The sequence below is a fragment of the Pristis pectinata genome, chromosome 23 (genome assembly GCF_009764475.1).
Source record: "Pristis pectinata isolate sPriPec2 chromosome 23, sPriPec2.1.pri, whole genome shotgun sequence".
Taxonomy (NCBI): Eukaryota; Metazoa; Chordata; class Chondrichthyes; order Rhinopristiformes; family Pristidae; genus Pristis; species Pristis pectinata.
The window spans coordinates 13,994,874-14,013,164 of NC_067427.1; the positions used below are offsets into that span (position 1 = coordinate 13,994,874).

Consider the following 18,291-nt stretch of genomic DNA (forward strand, 5'->3'; position numbering starts at 1 on the left):
TGCTTAAGTCACATGTATATGGGTTGGAGCACTAACTTGCTAAATGTGCCATCCATACTCTGGTGTAATGAACCCACTGCACATTCCAAAGGTAGAAAAGGATATTTAACGATGCATCACACACACACACACACACACACACACACACACACAAACACGCGTGCACACACACACCACACGGAGACAGACGCACGCACACCACACAGACAGACAGACAGACAGACACACACGCACGCACGCACGCACGCACACACACACACACATGACTTTCTTGTAAATGTGAGAAACCCAGATGGAGATGGGAACAGGCCTGGACACCACCAAGGGTTGTAGGAGTGTTGGGAAGATGAAGATAATCAGATGGTGCAAAAAACAAACGCTGGAGGAACTCAGCGGGTCAGGCAGCATCTGTAGAGGGAAATGGACAGTCAACGTTTTGGGTCAAGACGCTACATCGACTGTCCATTCCCCCCACAGATGCTGTATGACCTGCTGACATCCCTCAGCAGTTCAATTTTTCTTTGCTTCAGATTCCGCCATCTCTTGTGTTTACATAATCAGGTATTTAGGTGATGAGAAATAGTTATTGGCAGCTATTTCGCCACATTAGTCTATTCTACCTTTCAGATAAGATCACTGCATGCCTCCTTCCTTTTCCCCACTTGCCCTGCATCACCCAGCATTCCCATCCTGGCCTTATCCAGGTCCCCGAATCCCCTGACTCTCCTTCTGCCCAAAAACCCATCGACCTAGGTTCATGCAATAGCACAGCCTGCTTGGAAGAGATCTCTAAAGATTTATTACCATATGAGGGTGTTTCCCCATATCTCAATCTTAAAATAGTCTGCCACTTATATTGAGACCATAAGACATTGGAGCAGAATTAGGCCATTTGGCCCATCAAGTCTGCTCTGCCATTCGATCATGGCTGATTTATTTTTCCCTCTCAACTCCATTCTCCTGCCTTCTCCCCGTAACCTTTGATGCCCTTACTAATCAAGAACCTATCAACCTCCACTTTAAATATACCCAATGACTTGGCCTCCACAGCCGTCTGTGGCAATGGATTCCACAGATTCACCGCCCTCTGGCTAAAGAAATACATCCTCATCTCTATTCTAAAGGGATGTCCTTCTATTCTGAGGCTGTGCCCTCTGGTCCTAGACTCCCACTACTGGAAACATCCTCTCCACATCCACTCTGTCCAGGCCTTTCAATGTTCAGTAGGTTTCAATGAGACCCCCCCTCATCCTTCTGAACTCCAATGAGTACAAGCCCAAAGCCATCAAACACTCCTCATACATTAAGCCTTTCATACCTGGGATCATTCTCGTAAACCTCCTCTGGACCGTCTCCAATGCCAGCACATCCTTCCTTAGATATGGGGCCCTAAGCTACTCACAATGCTCCAAATGTGGTCTGGCCAACACCTTGTAAAGCCTCAGCATTACATCCTTGCTTTTATATTCTAGTCCTCTCGAAATGAATGCTAACATTGCATTTGCCTTCCTTACTGCCGACTCAACCTGCAAGTTAACCTTTAGGGAATCCTGCACTAGGACTCCCAAGTCTCTTTGCACCTCCGATTTATGAATTTGCTCCCCGTTTAGAAAATAGTCTACGCCTTTATTCCTTCTACCAAAGTGCATGACCGTACACTTCCCCACACTATATTCCATCTGCCACTTCATTTCCCATTCTCTCAACCTCTCCAAGTCCTCCTGCAGACTCCCTGCCTCCTCAACACTACCTGCCCCTCCACCGATCTTTGTATCGTCCACCAACTTGGCCACAAAGCCATCAATTCCGTCATCCAGATCATTAACATATAACGTGAAAAGTAGCGGACCCAACACCGACCCCTGAGGAACACCACGGGTCACAGGCAGCCAACTAGAAAAGGCCCCCTTTATTCCCACTCTTTGCCTTCTGCCAGTCAGCCAATCTTCTATCCATGCTAGTACCTTTCCTTAATACCATGGGGTCCTATCTAGTTCAGCAAGACCATGACCCTGAGCTCTGGACTCTTCAGCCTTTCAATTCCTTCTCTGTCAAGCCCGCTAATATTTCCTGTTTCCATGAGGTAACTTCCTATTTCCCTAAATTCCAAAGAATATAAGCCCTCTCTGTTCTCCTGATTGGAAGAGCTTCACTTCCCAGGAATGTCTCTAATAAACCTTAGGTGCAGCCTCTGATAGACAGTATATCCTTCCTCAGGCAAGGAGACCAAACCTGCACAGTGATGGTGAACTTGGTTTTAAACACCCCTATATTGCAGGAGAGCAGGGGTTGGCCAAGAGAGGGAAGAACTTCTTCAGAGCTGATACCTGAATGTTTCTGAGACTGGCAGATGAAGTTTAGAAGGAGGAACACTGACACAAGAGGGCTGGTAAAAATCAACCCACCAACCCCTGTCAAGAATAAAGGCTAGATGGGCTGGGACTGGGGTTGTGTCAATTAAAAATGTAACATAGGTAGACCTTCACCAGGTAGAGGTGTCAAAGGGAAGGGAGCCCAGGTCGATTCTGGTATTGAGATACTAATCAGCATGATCTAATTGAATGATGGAAACAAGCTGGAGGGCTGAATGGCCTGTCCTGATGCAACAGCCAGTGAAGCATTGAAGCTTTGACAGAGTCCAATGTTTTTGATGGAACAAGAATGGGAAGGAGGTTGTACTTGCAGAATTCAAGCCTTTTCTTCCATTCTCTGTGTATGAGAAATGTTCAAAGGATCTTACGAAATGGGATCAAGCCTCACCTAGGTCAGTGATTAAATGCAGTATTAGTCAGATATTCTAACCCTTTGTGGCTGGGACACATCTTAATGTGAAAATTCAGTTTGCAATTACAAATGACCACTTAACAGTTAACTGCCTGAACAATCCTAGTGTTCATTGGGTTTGACACATAAATCAGGACTCACTGTTAATGTGTCTCAGTTGCATGCCTGTTGCAGCTGTGCGAAATACTGAGTTTTGCTTTCGATTATTCAGGGATTTAAAGCTGAGTCCTGCTAAGCCACTGTTACACTGCCACCCAGTGGCCAATTCCACAGAGTCAGTCTGTAGAAATGTTTAGTGTTTCCCTTCCTTCTCCTACACTAAAATCTAACCCGTGCTCTGTGATGGCAGAGACTTCAGTGGAATACAGAGCTGCAGTCAGCTGGGGAATTGGCTGGTGCTGTGAGTCAGCTTGCTTACCTGTCATCTCTTAGGACCTTGGTTTAATCTGAGTTGAAGAAGCCGGCTGCACTCTGGGTCACCTATAATACCTGTAAGAGTAGGACGTGTGGAGTGGACACAGTGCAGATGTCACTTTTCAACACCCTTGGGTCCTAAAGTACCCACTGGTGAGATCTAAGGGAGATCTGAGGATTGGTAGTTTATGAAATGGAGAAACTGTCCCACTGTGCAGTGCAGGGAGCTCCGTGCAGTGCAGGGAGCTCCATGCACATCAAGACATAGTTCTGGGACAGTGAATGGGTGTGACCTGGAAGTGCTCATGGCCTGAGATGGTGGTGGGGGGGAGGGTATCAATTAAAATGTCACAACAGAGATTGCTAGATCTCTGCCAATTTAGAGGTGTCAAGGGAAAAGGAGACAAGGTGGATAAATGGAGTTGAAATACTAGTCAAAGTCAAAGTCGAGTTTATTGTCATATGCATAAGTACATGTATGCACAGGTGCAATGAAAAACTTACTTGCAGCAGCATCACAGGCACGTAGCATCAGAAAAGCAGCATTCACAAGAAAAACATAAAGTAAACATAAATTATACACAATTTTTACAAGAAAGAAGAACACAATTAGAACAAAAAAAATGTCTGTTGTAGTGCAAAGTGGTCACAGTGTTGCTGTACTGAGGTAGTGATTCGGGTTGTGCAGGTTGGTTCAAGAACCGAATGGTTGAAGGGAAGTAACTGTTATTGAACCTGGTGGTGTGGGACTTCAGGTTTCTGTACTTCCTGCCTGATAATAGAGAAGACTGCAAGAAGATGGCATGGCCCGGATGGTGGGGATCTTTGATGATAGGTGTTGATGGTGATGATAATGATGATAGATTAATCAGCCTGATCTAATTGAATGATGGAAACAGGCTGGAGGACTGAATGGCCTGAGCCAGTGCAATCCAGTGAAGCATTGGGTTCAGCTGGTGCTGTTAAAAGAGGGGCAGAACGAGGAAATAAGTTGGTCAGTGCCGTCATGTGCAGTTGCTCAGTGTGAGTCACAGCACAGGAGATCGTAAGTTAAACTCTGGATTTAACCCAGCTTTCGGTTTTAGACTCAGACAGGCTGGCCCTTGCACTTGGACACGATGCATTGATTAACGTATGAGTTCATGCACTTGTTTGAAGGGAACAGTGGCTATAGTCAGCTGGCTGAATGACTCAGTTGGTTTATCCAGTGTGTAGTTGTGGTGTATAGACTCAAAGGTCCCAGGTTCAATCCATGCGCAATGCTGATTACCTGTCTTGGGAAAGGGCTAGAGATAGGCATGCTGCTCTAGGGCATAGTATTACTGAGGAACTCACGGTTCCCATGCCTGCTTGTACCCTTGTGGTCTGTTCTAATAGAGGGGCAAATGTGATGTCATCTGGTGAAGATTAAACCTGACAGTGGTAACTCCTCCAGTACTAGACATTGATGAGGCCACACCTGGAGTATTCTTTACAGTTTTGGTCATTCTGTTAGAGGAAAGACATCATTAAGCTGGAAAGAGTGCAAAGAAGGTTTACAACAATGTTGCCAGGACTTGAGGGCCTGAGTTATAGGGAGAGGTTGGGCAGGCTAAGACTTTATTCCTTGGAACGTAGGAAACTGAGGGGTGACCTTATAGAGGTGTGTAAAACCATGCGGGGCATGGATAGGGTGAATGCACACAGCCTTTTTCCTAGGGAAAGGGAGCCAGAAACTAGAGGGCATAGGTTTAAAGGTGAGAGGGGAAAGATTTAAAAAGGACTTGAGGGGCAGCTCCTTCATGCAGAGGGTGGTGTGTATATGGAATGAGCTGCCAGAGACAGTAGGCTGGCACAATAACAAAGACATTTGCAGAAGTACATGGCTGGGAAAGGTTCAGAGGGATATAGGTCAAACATGGGCAAACGGCACTACCTTGGGTGGTCACCTTGGTCAGCATGGACGAGTTGGGCCAAAGGTCCTGTTTTGTGCTGTATGACTCCATAACTCCTCCACTTAAGCAGCTGACCAGCACAAGGAAACTGGGAACATGGAAGAGGCCATTGGCACCTTGGTCTTTGGTGATGCTATCTGTTAATCCCACACTCTCTCCCACACTCCTGTACTTTACTCCCCTTTGACTTTTATTTCTGCCCCTTTGAGAGTTGCTGCTGAACCTGCCTCCACCTCAGTGTGTTCCAGACCAGAACTTGCTGTCAGTCTCCTGCAGCAATAATAGTACCTTGACCAAGGGAGCAGAAGGCAGCAGACATCTGCAGATCGATCTTCTTGTGGAATTATGGCCTTCAAGAGAAATGGGGGAGGGAGAAATTGGTGGAGAAAGAGCGCAAGCTATCAGATGGCCGGTGTTGGTAATGACCTAACTTTTGTCTTCACAGGGACCGGCAGGGGTTCTAGCTGACCCGGACTGAACTGCTCTAGGACCAGTACGGGTTCCTACAGGGGACAAACATCCAGGTTCTGCAAATTGCCTTGCTACATAATGTGCATCGCCATATAAAGAAGCATTGACACACATCACTAAAACTAGCAAAAAGGCAAGCAATGTCTAGACCAGTGAGATTCGTGACACAACCTGGTGGGGTAGACGGGAGTCTTGCAGCCCTTCTCCCTTGATCTGGGTCTCCCTGGGCTCCTGGTGGGGAGATGCTGTTGGAACTGTTCATCAGGGCCATACATCCCTGTCCCCTACTCTCTGAGTGGGAATACCACCAGAAGGATGAGCAGCCTGTCTCTGGAGAGAACAGGCTTCTAGAGGACCCGTGATAGAACTTCCAGTCCTGAGCTTCCTCCATTCCCATTTTCTGATTGAAGGGCTTGGCCTTCAACCAGCAAATGTCCAGGGCTGGAAATTGGCAGCTGAGTGTCTGCAAGTCACGGCCTCAGACTGTTGCACTCTCTGGCAAGTTATTGGAAACATTTCTCCCCTTACCCAAGGAGTGTGGTGCCTGATAGAAGGCTAATGAATACCACTGGTCCAGGCAATGAATGTCTGTCCTCTCTAGGCACCTGTACCTTTTGTTTGTGAGGGCCTTGGTTTGAGCTTGTCTGTGCGATGGAGAATTGCCCACAGCAGGGGAGAGCTCTTCACGTGTGCTTTTGTCTTCATGATCTGTAACCTTTGACCTTGCCTGTCTGCCATCTTTATTTGATATTATCTTTCAGAATAACAATAAGTGATCCTTGAGGACATTAACCCTAGACTGGTACGTGCTGCTGCTCATTCACCCTGCTTCCTCTGCTGTGTTCTGCATGACCCCTGCTCCATCGTTCCTCACAAGTAGGACTAGTCAATAAAGGGGCCACTGCTTTTATCGAGAGGTGGTGGAGCGAACGTACAAGAGGATATCGTAGTCTGTGTTGCCCTGTCGTGAAAAAGCTTTGGCTCAAATGTGTTTTGTCGCCATTTTCCTCCTCACTGATAAAGGCAGTGCCTGGAAACCCTTCTTCTGCTCAGCTGTTGCTGCTCATCCAGTGTCAATGGGATTAGTGCAGAAAATAGTGATCGTTAATAAGCTTCCTAATTTTAAATGTTGAAATGTGCTCGCGTCCTCTGTCACGGAGTCCAGTTTCTTTGGTAGCGACTGACCTTTCATTTCTCCGCTGTTACGTTCCTGGCACAGCATTTGGTTGAGAGTTCAGTTGTGAGACTTGCTCCCACCTCCCCGTCCCCTCACTCCCCCTCCTGCCACTCCCTGTCCCCTCACTCCCTGTCCTGTCACACTCCGTCCCCGCACTCCCCATACTGTCCGTCCAATCACTCCCTGTCCTGTCAACCCCCCCTCCCCTCACTCCCCATTTCCTTACTCTCCTTCCCTCTCCCCTCCCTTCACACCCCCTCCCCTCACTCACTGTCCATTCACGCCCCCTCCCCTCACTCTCTGTCCCCTCACATCCCCCATTCCCTCACTGGCCCCTCTCCTCTGCCCCATCCCCTCACCCCCCCATCCCCTCACCCCCCCCCATCTTCTCCCTGCCCAACTTTCACTGCCCATCCCTCATGTCCCTATCTCCCTACCCACCGCTCACTAGCTCAGGTATTTCCCCTACCTGTGAACATACATGTGGCGATCCTCAGCAGAAGCAGCCTTTCCCATTCTGGGGACTGGTGTTTTGCAGCAGTTCAGCAATGAGTATCATTTGGATATCCATCGGAACCCTTCCTCCACCCTCAGTCAATTGACAACCTTCAGATACCCCCACCACCTTTGCTGACCACCAACAAGTCTGCACACGTGCTTACGTTCAGCAGAGAGATAACTTTGGGAAGACTGGAAGGGACTTAAAATTTTACCAATGCCAACAGCTACCAACGAAAAATGATTGTTACAGAGAACACATTCAGTGCAATGGCATTCTCAGGGTGCCAGGTCAACTGTCTATATTTCGGAGTATTTTGAATGTAACATAGTGTGTTGGGTGAATTGTCTGCTCATCTAGCTGTTATTGGTGCACACTTGCACCAGAAACACAATGTATGACAAAGTCAAGGATGTGAAAAGATCATTGAACCCATTGATTCAACCAAACTGCTTCCAAAATGGCTTGGCTCCGTTATCTTACCTGTAAGAACTAATTCCACACCCTCTACTAATTTATTTTGTTCCACTGTTTGTTGGCAAGGGGTCTTTTACTCAAGACTCATCCAGTCATCTGGTGGAGAGAATTACTGCACTAGGTTAGCAAGGAAAGCATACAGCCAGCAATTTGTAAGGATGCAAAAGAAATAACTTGCATTTACATAGCACCTTTGACAATGCCAAAACATTCTGCAGCTGAGTCAAAGTTGAGTTTATTGTCATATGCACATTGCACAGGTGCAATGAAAAACATGCAGCAGCATCGCAGGCATGCAGCATCAGATAAGCATTAACAAGGAAAACATAAATTATACACAATTTTTACAAATCTGATGACGGATGCTGGGCATCTGACCCGTGTGATGCTGGAGAACAGTAATAGTGAATCAGAAACACATGCTACAACTCTTTACCTTTCTTTCTATATTTCCATTTTCCGTTATGACATAAGAGGATGCCATTTGGCCCATCGAGTGTATGCTGGCTCACTAGAGCAACTTCATTCCCCCAATAATATTCCCTGTAACCTTTTCTCCCTACGTTCCCATCAATTCTGCCACCCACCTTACGAGGGTCAATTTTGCACTGGGCCAATTAACCTACCAATCCACACGTCTCCGGCATGTGGAGGAAACCAGCGCACCCAGAGGAAACCCACACAGGCACAGGGAGAATGTACAAGTTCCACACAGCACCAGAGGTCAGGATTGAACCCAGTTCACTGGAGTTGTGAGGCAGCAGCTCTGCCAACTGTGCTATTGTATCTTTGACTACAGGGTGAGGTTGACCAAACAACAAGCTACATCCGTGCAGTATCTTGAGCTTATTACAGTGTCGCACATTGATCACCCAACATTGGCAAACACATTGCCAGCATCAACTTTACACTCCCACCTCCAGCCAGAGTGATTCCCTGCAGTGAGCCAATTGCCTGTGAAGCCGCCACTGGTCAGGGAGCCAGCGTCCAATCACTGCCTTGGTGTCACAATTGGATTTCAGATTAAGGGGAACACATTGGGCTTATAAAATTTTTTCAAGTCCAATGAAAAGATAAAGGAGCCACCACCCAATGCAATATCCACCGAATGACATGGAGCAAAAGCACTTTCTCAGACTACACTCCAATTTTGATAACAGAGCATAAAACAGAACTTTAGTGGAAATTTTCTTGACTGTTGTTGTGTTGTGTTGACTGCATATCCCATCAGTGTTGTGGACCCTCCCCCCCTTGCTGTACGGTGCATGCGTGTATTTTGTGTGTCCTGTGTATAATCTGGCTCTCAACGTAGTGCTGGATGGATGTGAAGGTTTTCATGCTTCCAGCAAGGTCCTGAACTGAAACCAACCTATTCATTGTCCACAGTAAGCCTGCCCCTGGTGTTTGTTTAAACTGGGTCTGGGTGTCTGCTGCAAGTTTCCGCAGGGCACCTTGCATATTCTGGTGGAAATGACAAATATGAAAGTAGCAATTGTGTGAGTTAAACCATTTTCTGTTGCAACGCTGGGGCCTCCAGAAGTGACTGTTAATCTCATGGGTCGTTTAAAAACAAATTCAGAATTTCCCAAAATAAATCGTCTGTGCTGTCACGCTCTGCTTTTTTGCTACATCCATCATTGTGAATTCTCTGAATAACTGGTGTGCAACTTAACAGATGTGGGGGAGGTACACAGAAAAAGCCTGAATCTGACAGAGATCTATGTCACAGATCACACAAACTTTAAAGGTCACCACTGCAAGTATGTAGTGACGAGTTGTCATTTCAAAATTATTTTGATAATTCTCCGCTCTCTTCCCCTCCACACGTCCACTGAAGATCTCCAGAAATACATCCCCATTATGGGAGAGGAGTGAACAATGTACGAACTAGTGGCCTGTGGTTGTATTTCAGAGAATACCTCACAGGGCTAAATCAAACAAGAGGGGTATCCAGCATTATAAGTAGGAATTCTGGTTCTTGATAACATCATCTGCAGACATGGGGTGACCTTCTATAAACATGTTGAACACAACCATCTCTACCTCTCCTGCTCCTTTCTCTACCTCTAGTGTTTTCTTATTGCTTGCCTGATTTCCAACTCTGGATCAGTTTTGGTTGGACGTTGGTAAGACCATAGCTTTGCCATGATCTCCATTTCCTTACCAAGCTCTTCCCTGATCACCATCTCAGGCCAGGCTGAGTGTCCTACTGACCCTGGGCTCTGCCATAGTGCTTGCTGACTTCTACTCTGTAGTATCCCCCACCTCTCACCCTGCCTCTGCCTGCCTGCTGTAACTGGCAACAGAGTCCTTGTCAGTAAACAATCTGCTGGAGGAACTTAGGAGATCAAGCAGCATCTATGGGAGGAAAGGAATTGTCGATGTTTCGGGTTGAAACCCTGCACCAGGACTGATGTCCTTGTCACCTCCTGAGTCCGTAGGGTATGTACTAACCATGCACCGTAGGTGAACTCCGCTTCTCAGATTTGGTTTCCATGGAATCAAGTTTCAGGAGCAAGAGTATAACTGAGGTACCCACGGGGAACCTGTAGCAGAGAACTTGCTTCCCCAGTTACTCCAATGTGTGGCCCACTGTTAACATCTGTTGCCCCACCAAAGAAATGCTCACCTTCACTCCTGTTCCTGCTGACTGTATGGTCCTTGGCCCCTCCAACACCTCTAATGTGTTTATACCCTTTGTGGCCTTACCTCTCGCTATCTTTCTAACCCCCTCCGGGCCTAGATCCTTGTTCCTCTGATCCTGATACCTTGTCCCCTCTCCTCAAAGCCCTGCCTCACCCCCACCATTACCAAACCCGCCCTGGAGCTCTCCACATCCTCTGCACCCACCCCCACCCCGCCCCCACATCTTTTTTAAAAATCCCACCTGCTTGACCATACTTTGGTTGATGCAGGTTTGTTCTCATTCCTTCGTCAAACATCTCGGGTTGCTTCTGCCTGAGTTTAATGAATCTGCATGAATTCCTATCAGTGTAATTGATTCAGGTTTTCAACATCAATGGATGTCTCCAACATCAATGGAGCTCCTGACAGCTGGGATCTGCAGCTGATGTTTCCTAGCAACCTGGTGACTGATCAATTTGATAATTCTTTCCTAATACTGATGGGTCACATGAAGCCATCGCTACTTTGGGAACAAAAGGTTTTCTTTCTCAACCGTGACTGCGGGAATCTAAATGCAGGCTTTCAAGGTGAAGAAATTCTTGCTGATCTCCTGCATTGGGCCATCAGAATTAACCATGACTGCATGTCAATTCAGTCTGTCACTGTACCTATGCACTTGCATGGTGGTACATCACCCTTTGCAGTTGTATGAGTTTCACCTTCATTTCATACTGTTTAAATTATTATTAAAAGAACTCATTGCTAGGGTAACCCCATGATCTAAAGATCCTCGATCAAAGTCTGTACAAAGAGACTTGGATGCAATTTAAGGAGAGTTTTCACTGAGATGGCTCAGACTGTCATTCTCACTGGTCTGCATTGCATTGAAAAGATCTGCAGATTGAAATCATGGTTTTGGGAGCAACATGACTCAGTGTTACTGAACTTTTACCCAAGAGACATGGGAATGGAGGCGTTTAATTGAATTACTCAGTTACAACCCAAAGGACTGTTAAATTTACATGCTGGGTTCATGCTGCTTTTTTGTCATTAATGAGGTGAGTTTGATATTGGGACATATTCTCAGGTTTGTTTGCAAAGTTCCTCACAGATGCATGGATTGGCCAAATGCCCATGGGGGAAGGTGACTGACACTTGCTAAATCTTCCCTAATAGTCAATACTTTATCATCAAGGAGAACCAACTGCACGTTGTTTGATGCTCTCAGCCAATCACCACGTAGCCTGCTTTGGCTTGTCAGTCCAAGTCTCAGTTTCTTCTTCAACCTGCCCCCGACAGTTTCATCAAAATCAGACCCTAAAAGTAGGTCAATCTGACCCTGTGTCATCCTTCCTCGCTTGCCCAAAACATAGGGGATATTCTGAGATGCTAACTTTGGCTCAGGTGGGACATCTACCTGTGGGACAACTACCTGTGGGCTTCCCCAGTTAATATAACTAGAATTAGTGAATATCTGAAATTATTGCAACTTCTCGCAATCCAACCCGGCACCCAATGATCATCATTTCTTCCTTTGTTATCAAGCCAATGCTAAAATCAGTGGTCCAGCAATTGTTGACATGCTGTGGTACAAGGCGATGGCATTATGTACCCTCACTCACTTTTACTTGCATTCTGAAACTGCCACCAAAGCTGATGTGCTTTGAGCAGAGAAGACCCTTTCTGAGTAAGGGGGATGAACTGGTGGAGTTTGAAGGTGCCGGTTACTTAGCTAAGGCTCAGCATTTCACTTTTAAGGATCTCTCCCAGTCAGCAGGAGAATGGTGCGATGTTGGCTGAATCTTGCATTGTGCTGTGGTAGTTGACTGACAATCTGTGTGTTTCTTTCCCCTTGTGGTGCTTTCTTTTTGCAGCAGGAGATCTCCCACCTCGCCTACCTGACCCGCCATTGTCTGACCGATTCAGCCAAGCCTCTTAGATTTCAGAGCAGGCCTGGGGGCTGCTGTGTGCTGCAGTCATGCCTCTCACTCCTTACATAGCCTAGACATAGAGTCTTGCTTATAATGTGATCCCTCAGCTAGTCACATATACTATCAATTTGTAACTGTATTAAGGAAAGCCCATGCAACATAAAAGAATATACATTACAGATTTAATGAAAGAAGCAACTTTTTCTTTCTCCTGACTCTCCCAAGATCTGAAGTCCTGGTTAGATAAATAAGTCTCATGTGTTTCTTCATGCCAGCTATGCAAATATTTAGGTAATTTTGTTTATGCACTTCTTTAAAAGAGTGCAGCAGTGCCTTGCTGAAAGAAAGATCAAAGTGTGTTTGTCAAGGGCAGAGTTGATTTTAAAAACACCTCGCCTAGTGTACATTGCTGCAACGATTGGTGTGGTACAAGGCCCTTGGGGTTTCTCTCCTTCAAATCATCCCTGCTATACCCTCAGAACCAGCCTCTTTCCCATGGAAGGAGCACTCTTTTGATAACCTTTAATCTAAACAAAGTCATTTTAAACAAATTCAGCGTGATTTATTTCAGCAGGAGATGGGCCTACTTAAAGCACATTCCACATCGTACTGGCACACAGAGTAAAGAGTCCCATCTTTGCTCTGATGCCTTGTGTCCTCTGATTACCAACCCTCCTGTGAACGAAACAGTTTCTTGTGACCCCTGTTAATTGTGAGCACCTTCTCGGCTCTATGGAGAACAGTTCCAATCCTTTAGTCCCTCACGTAACCAAAGTTTCTTATCCCTGGTGTCATTCTGGTAATTCTTTGCTGCACCCTCATCAACACCTTACATTGTTTACTAAAGTGTGGGGCCCAGAAGCAGATGGAGTGCTTCATCTTGGGTCTAAACTGGTGATTTATAAATGTTTGCACAATCCTCATTGCTCTGGCCCCTTGCTGTCACTCCTGCTCTTTGTATTTTCCACATAGTTCACAGAAAAGTATCCGGGCACTGCAGTCAAAATCTTATCAATTGCCACAATCCCTTTCTTTGTGGCCAACTCACTGCTGAAATCCATGGGCCAGTGACTCATAACATGACAGCAATATAAACAGTGGATCATGTAATGGCACTGTTATGTGTGAGAAAGCGCTCCCCTTAGATGGAAGAGGCTAAGCCTTTATGCCTCTGCTCTAAAACAGTTTGCTTAGTAAACCTGTTGTAACCTTACAATCTTAGCTTGTTAACAGTTCTGATTTTTCTGAATTTGTTTGTAGAATACCCAAGACTGTTAAAAAAAAACAGACTTTCCATGTTCTTGTTGTGTTTTTAAATGTTTTTTGCATCTCTTTATGCTATGTCCCAGGTTTGGGAGAGAGGAAAATTCAGGAGCTGGTAGGAAATTTAGAAACATCCCTTACTTTATCGTGGGGCTGAAGGGCCTGTTCCTGTGCTGTACTGTTCTAATTGTTGGTGTTTGGACAATAGCACCAAGAAAGGCCATTTGGCCCACTATAGTTGTCCTCACTCTTTGATGGAGTTAACCAATTTGCCCCAACATCTTTCCCCATTGCCCTGAAATGTTTTCCCATCAACTATTGTATCCAATTCCCTTTGGAAAGTTACAGACAAACCTGCTTCCACCACCCTGGCAGGTACTGCATTGCCGGCATGGGTTGCAGGCTAAAAGAATATCCTAGCTTTTGGATATTCTTTTGTCAACATTGTCGAGTTACCTGCGGGCAGCAACAGTTTCTTATTCTGGTCAAAACCCTCCACATTTTTGAGCACCTCCCCCTAATCCTACTTGGCTGTAGTGATCAAGGCTACACACCCATCTAAAATTCCTTATCCCTGCTAGTAAATCTCTGCACTCTCCCACCTTCCTAAAGTGGGTGCCCAGAATGGGGCAAGGTATTCCAGCCAGGACCTAACCTGGTGATTTATGGTGATTTATGGTGATTTAACACCATTTCTTGCATTTTGACTTACTTGCTCACTTATTATGACACCGAAGGAGGCCATTCAGCCCATGGCACCCAGCAGAGCAATCCCATCAGTCTTTTCTTATTTCCCTGCAGCCCATTCTCTCTCACATGGCCATTAACCACCCCCCCTTGACTCTTTTGCCACTTGTCTACATTAGGTAAGTGGTATAACTCATGTTAAAAGAGCTGATCCCTTTCATTGTGGTTTACATATCCTTGGGTTTATGCCCCTGGGCAGTGACCATTCTGGGTGCAGTAAATGATGCAGGATTAGATGTGTAGGAGCCCCCATCTCTAAAAGAATCCTCCCAATATCCTTTTTTATTCATTTAGTTAGGAGTCATGAGTGCTTTTTAAATGAATGCTCTAAATCTTCTAATATTCCATATTTGTATGTAGGTCAGCCCAAAAAAAAACACCCCTGCTGTGTTTGCGAAATTTTAAGTTGTGGTACTTGGTTATTTAATGGCTAATTATAATTTTGCTTTTTTTAATTATTTTTAACTGATCAAGTAAACGGTCTCTGTAATTTTCCCCAAAATATAATTTCATTTTTAAAAATAAAGGTTGGAAAGGCTCAGCTCAGTTTCTCTTTGGTGTGGCCGCAAAACAGCTACTAAATATAAATCGAACTAGTCACCTCATCCAGGGAATGTTCCAGTGGTGTGCCCAATGGAGGGCAGTCACTGGTGCATTAAATGGGAGGTTGGGGTGGGGCAGAGTGGACGGGGGGGGGGGGGGGGTAGGATGGGGATGCGATACCCTTTGTTATGGCTGTATACATGGTAATTTTAACCTTCTGTTTAATGACGGAATTGATTCCCCAGAGATGATCATCACAGGAAAGGGAATGCTCTCAAACTGGTGTTTGACCAGATTATTATAAGGAGAAATTTCACCTCCACCTCAACGTTAAAATCTCTCCAAAAAATCTTTTAGAATCCCGTGAAAATGTCAAAATTTTCTATGTTACCTTCAGAATCCTGTGTATGGTATCTTACCATCCCCTTAATCTTTTACTTTCCTGTTTGCCTTGCATCGACATAACATGACTGGCCTGATTATTTTCCTCTCTCTCTCTCTGTTTTTCTTCTCTATTTCTTATATTTTTAGGCAAACTAAGTGGCAGCCCCTGAGGTGTAGGAACCCAGTGCCCCTCCTTGAAACTCTAGTCTGTTTTAGCTTGCTGTGCATCAAGTCTCTTCAGCATTCTGTCTATTCTAAAATGAAACAATATAAATATATATATTACGTACACTGATGTCTGCATATTTTCGCTGTTGCACATATCCAGGACATAGAGTTCCTGCTGTATAATTCTTTTACTATCTCTTGCTCTCTGTAAGAACCATTTTGTTAAGGTGTTACAAATGCCTATCCTCAGTGTGTTCACGTGTGTTTCAGGGAGAAAAAAAAATGAACCTGTCATGCTTTTGTGTAGAGTTTTAGTTTAAATGAAACCGTGATGGTGTATATTAATACAGTAAATATCTGGTATACAGGCATATGATTTGAAATCTGTGTATATGATACTCATGGTGAAATAAATTAAATCTGATGCTAAAGGTGTATTTATGCTTTGAAAGTGACCTGTGGCATATACAACAATGACATATCTGTGTAATCAAGGTCTCCTTTATTTAAATAAAGCTGTGTCTTTGTGGAGGCTATTGATCTGTGGCTGCCTTTTTATTTCCTCTCATTTTTCTGAAAATGAGGCCTGATGTAAGATTGTTTGATGTGGAATGATGAGGCCATGGGTTAAAAGTAAAATGAGGATGTAGGGGAGGTTGGAGGGAGCGAAAACTGCCCAGAATCTAAAAACATAGAACACAATCAATGCACCAAAGAAAGGGAATATATTGGAGAGTTTCAAGCTAAAGGCCACAGCAAGCAAAGTCAGAAATCTGGCAGTAATAAGGACTAAAAGGGCAAGGTAGATATACACATGAGGGAGAACAGAAGAAAATGTTAAACATTTAAATAAAGAGAGTCGTGAAGCTTACTTCCCACCAAATGTGGAGGTTCAGTCTACATCACACCCTGGATAAAATTCCTGTTATGCGTTATTGCTCTATGTGAATTTTTCAAGGTGTACCAAATCACAATCATTGCTTCACAAATAATTTGTCCAAAAATTGTAATTTATGAGTGTGGATTGTAATTCCTTCATGGGAGTATTTAGGAGTATAATATATTTTTGAAATACTCTTTGATAAATTTATTTTTGATATTTCAGTTTCTACCTTAATCTCATCTGTGTATTTCTATCTTTATTTTGTGTACTTAGAAAGTTAGCTTTTCACTTCCTGGTTTGCTGTCTGTGAGAAATCCTCTGTCAAGTTAGCTGCTTGCTAAGGTTGATGGCATCACAGAACTGGACCCTAAATGTCCGTGAGCAACCAATATTGGAAAAGGGGAAGTCCACACCATAAAGGTATTTGGAACACTGGGAGCAGCTTTGTTCAACATTAGCCGTCACTTCACCAATCACCAGTGCTGGTCTTTACTCTATTTATAATTGGTGTCTGAATATGCTTCAAAATTGTGATTACATCTCTGTTGTAATTGTAAGGACATTTATTATATTGTAGTGGACATGTACCATGTACACTGCTAAATATTTTTGGCTTGTGACCTGAGGAGCAGTAAGTTTTGGGAACTGAGGGCCAGTGAGATGTGGAGTCTGAGGGTCAGTGAGATGTGGGGACTGTGAGAGGTGGGGGCTGAAGGACAGTAAGTTTGGAATTGAGGAAGTGTGATTGGACGTCTACAGGACAGTATACTTTGGGACCGTGGGCCTGTGTTTGGAGTCTCTGGGGCAGTGAGTTCTAGGATGTGCGAGACAATGTGTTTTGGAGTCTCTGGGGCAGTGAGTTCAGGGCCTGAGGAAATAGCACTCTTTTGGGAACTGAAGGGCGAAGAACTTTGGGGGTTGGCAGGGGAATGAGTTTGGGGTCTGTGGGGCAAAGTTTGAGGATGTCTGGGGGAGTGTGTGTTTGGGGTCTCTGGGGAGCAATGAATTTTGCATTCTGAGTGGTGGTGTGTTTTGGGGTTAGAGGAGCAGTGAGTTTTGAGGGGTCCAGAGGCTGTGAGCTTTGGGAAACGCTTGCAGCAGTGAGTCTGGGGTCTGAGGGACAGTGGGTTTGCAGGGCAGTGAGATTTGGGGTCCCTAGCATGAGGATGGTAACCTTTGGAATTCCTGGGGGCAATAAGTTTTGGCATCTGTGGGGCAGTCAGGTTTGGGTTTTAATGGATGAGGGTGTCCTGTTGTCTGTGCTTGTAGAGAGTGCTCAGCTATGGAAGTCCATTCCTCAGACGTGCATCTCAGGAGACCACATCTTGTACCTTGGTGCCTACAGTTAACAAATCCTTTTGAAGGATGACTGCAGTATTGAAGGTGGAGATTAGGAGCCACTAATGTGGGCTTCAGGTAATGTGTCCAGCAGATGGAGCCTCACTCCAGGAGTAACTACTTGCATTCACTGTGTCCCCAGCATTTCACAGAAGGGTTACCAAGCAATAATTGATGCTGAACGAAAGATAAACATCCTAGGGATATAAGTATCATCAAAGAGATATACCTGAGGCAGCACCTTAGTGGAGACATGGAGACCCTCACCTGACGAGAACAAGAACTTCTGACGATCGTGTTGCTCCACAATGTGTCACTGAGCTGAAGCAGCAGTTAGAAGTTTCAGTTTCAAGTTTGAGAAGGAGAAGCTGATAACTGGTATATCGATATTTCAGTGGAACAAAGGAAATTACAAGGGTATGAGAGATGAGTCGGCCCAAATTGATTGGAAGAGTAAGCTAGCTGGAGGGACGGCAGAGGAGAAATTGAAGGAATTTCTACAAGAAATAAGGAAAGTGCAGGATAGATATATTCCAAGAAAAAAGAAGGTTTTGAATGGAAAAAAGGCACAAATGTGGATAACAAGAAAGGTGAAGGCTAAAATAAAAGCAAAAAGGAGGCCGTACAAGGAAGCAAAAATTAGTGGGAAAACA

The 18,291-nt window shown here is 45.0% G+C and overlaps 1 protein-coding gene across 1 annotated transcript in view; it reads left to right on the forward strand.

Moving 5' to 3' along the window:
- The window catches only part of LOC127582318 (dynamin-1-like), a 175,168-nt gene extending 159,215 nt beyond the window's left edge, over positions 1-15,953 (forward strand). The window contains 2 exon segments of the mRNA XM_052037495.1: positions 6,365-6,405; positions 15,397-15,953. Of these exon segments, the coding sequence (XP_051893455.1) occupies positions 6,365-6,386 (22 nt within the window). The 3' untranslated portion in view covers positions 6,387-6,405; positions 15,397-15,953.
- The last annotated feature ends 2,338 nt before the right edge of the window (positions 15,954-18,291 follow it).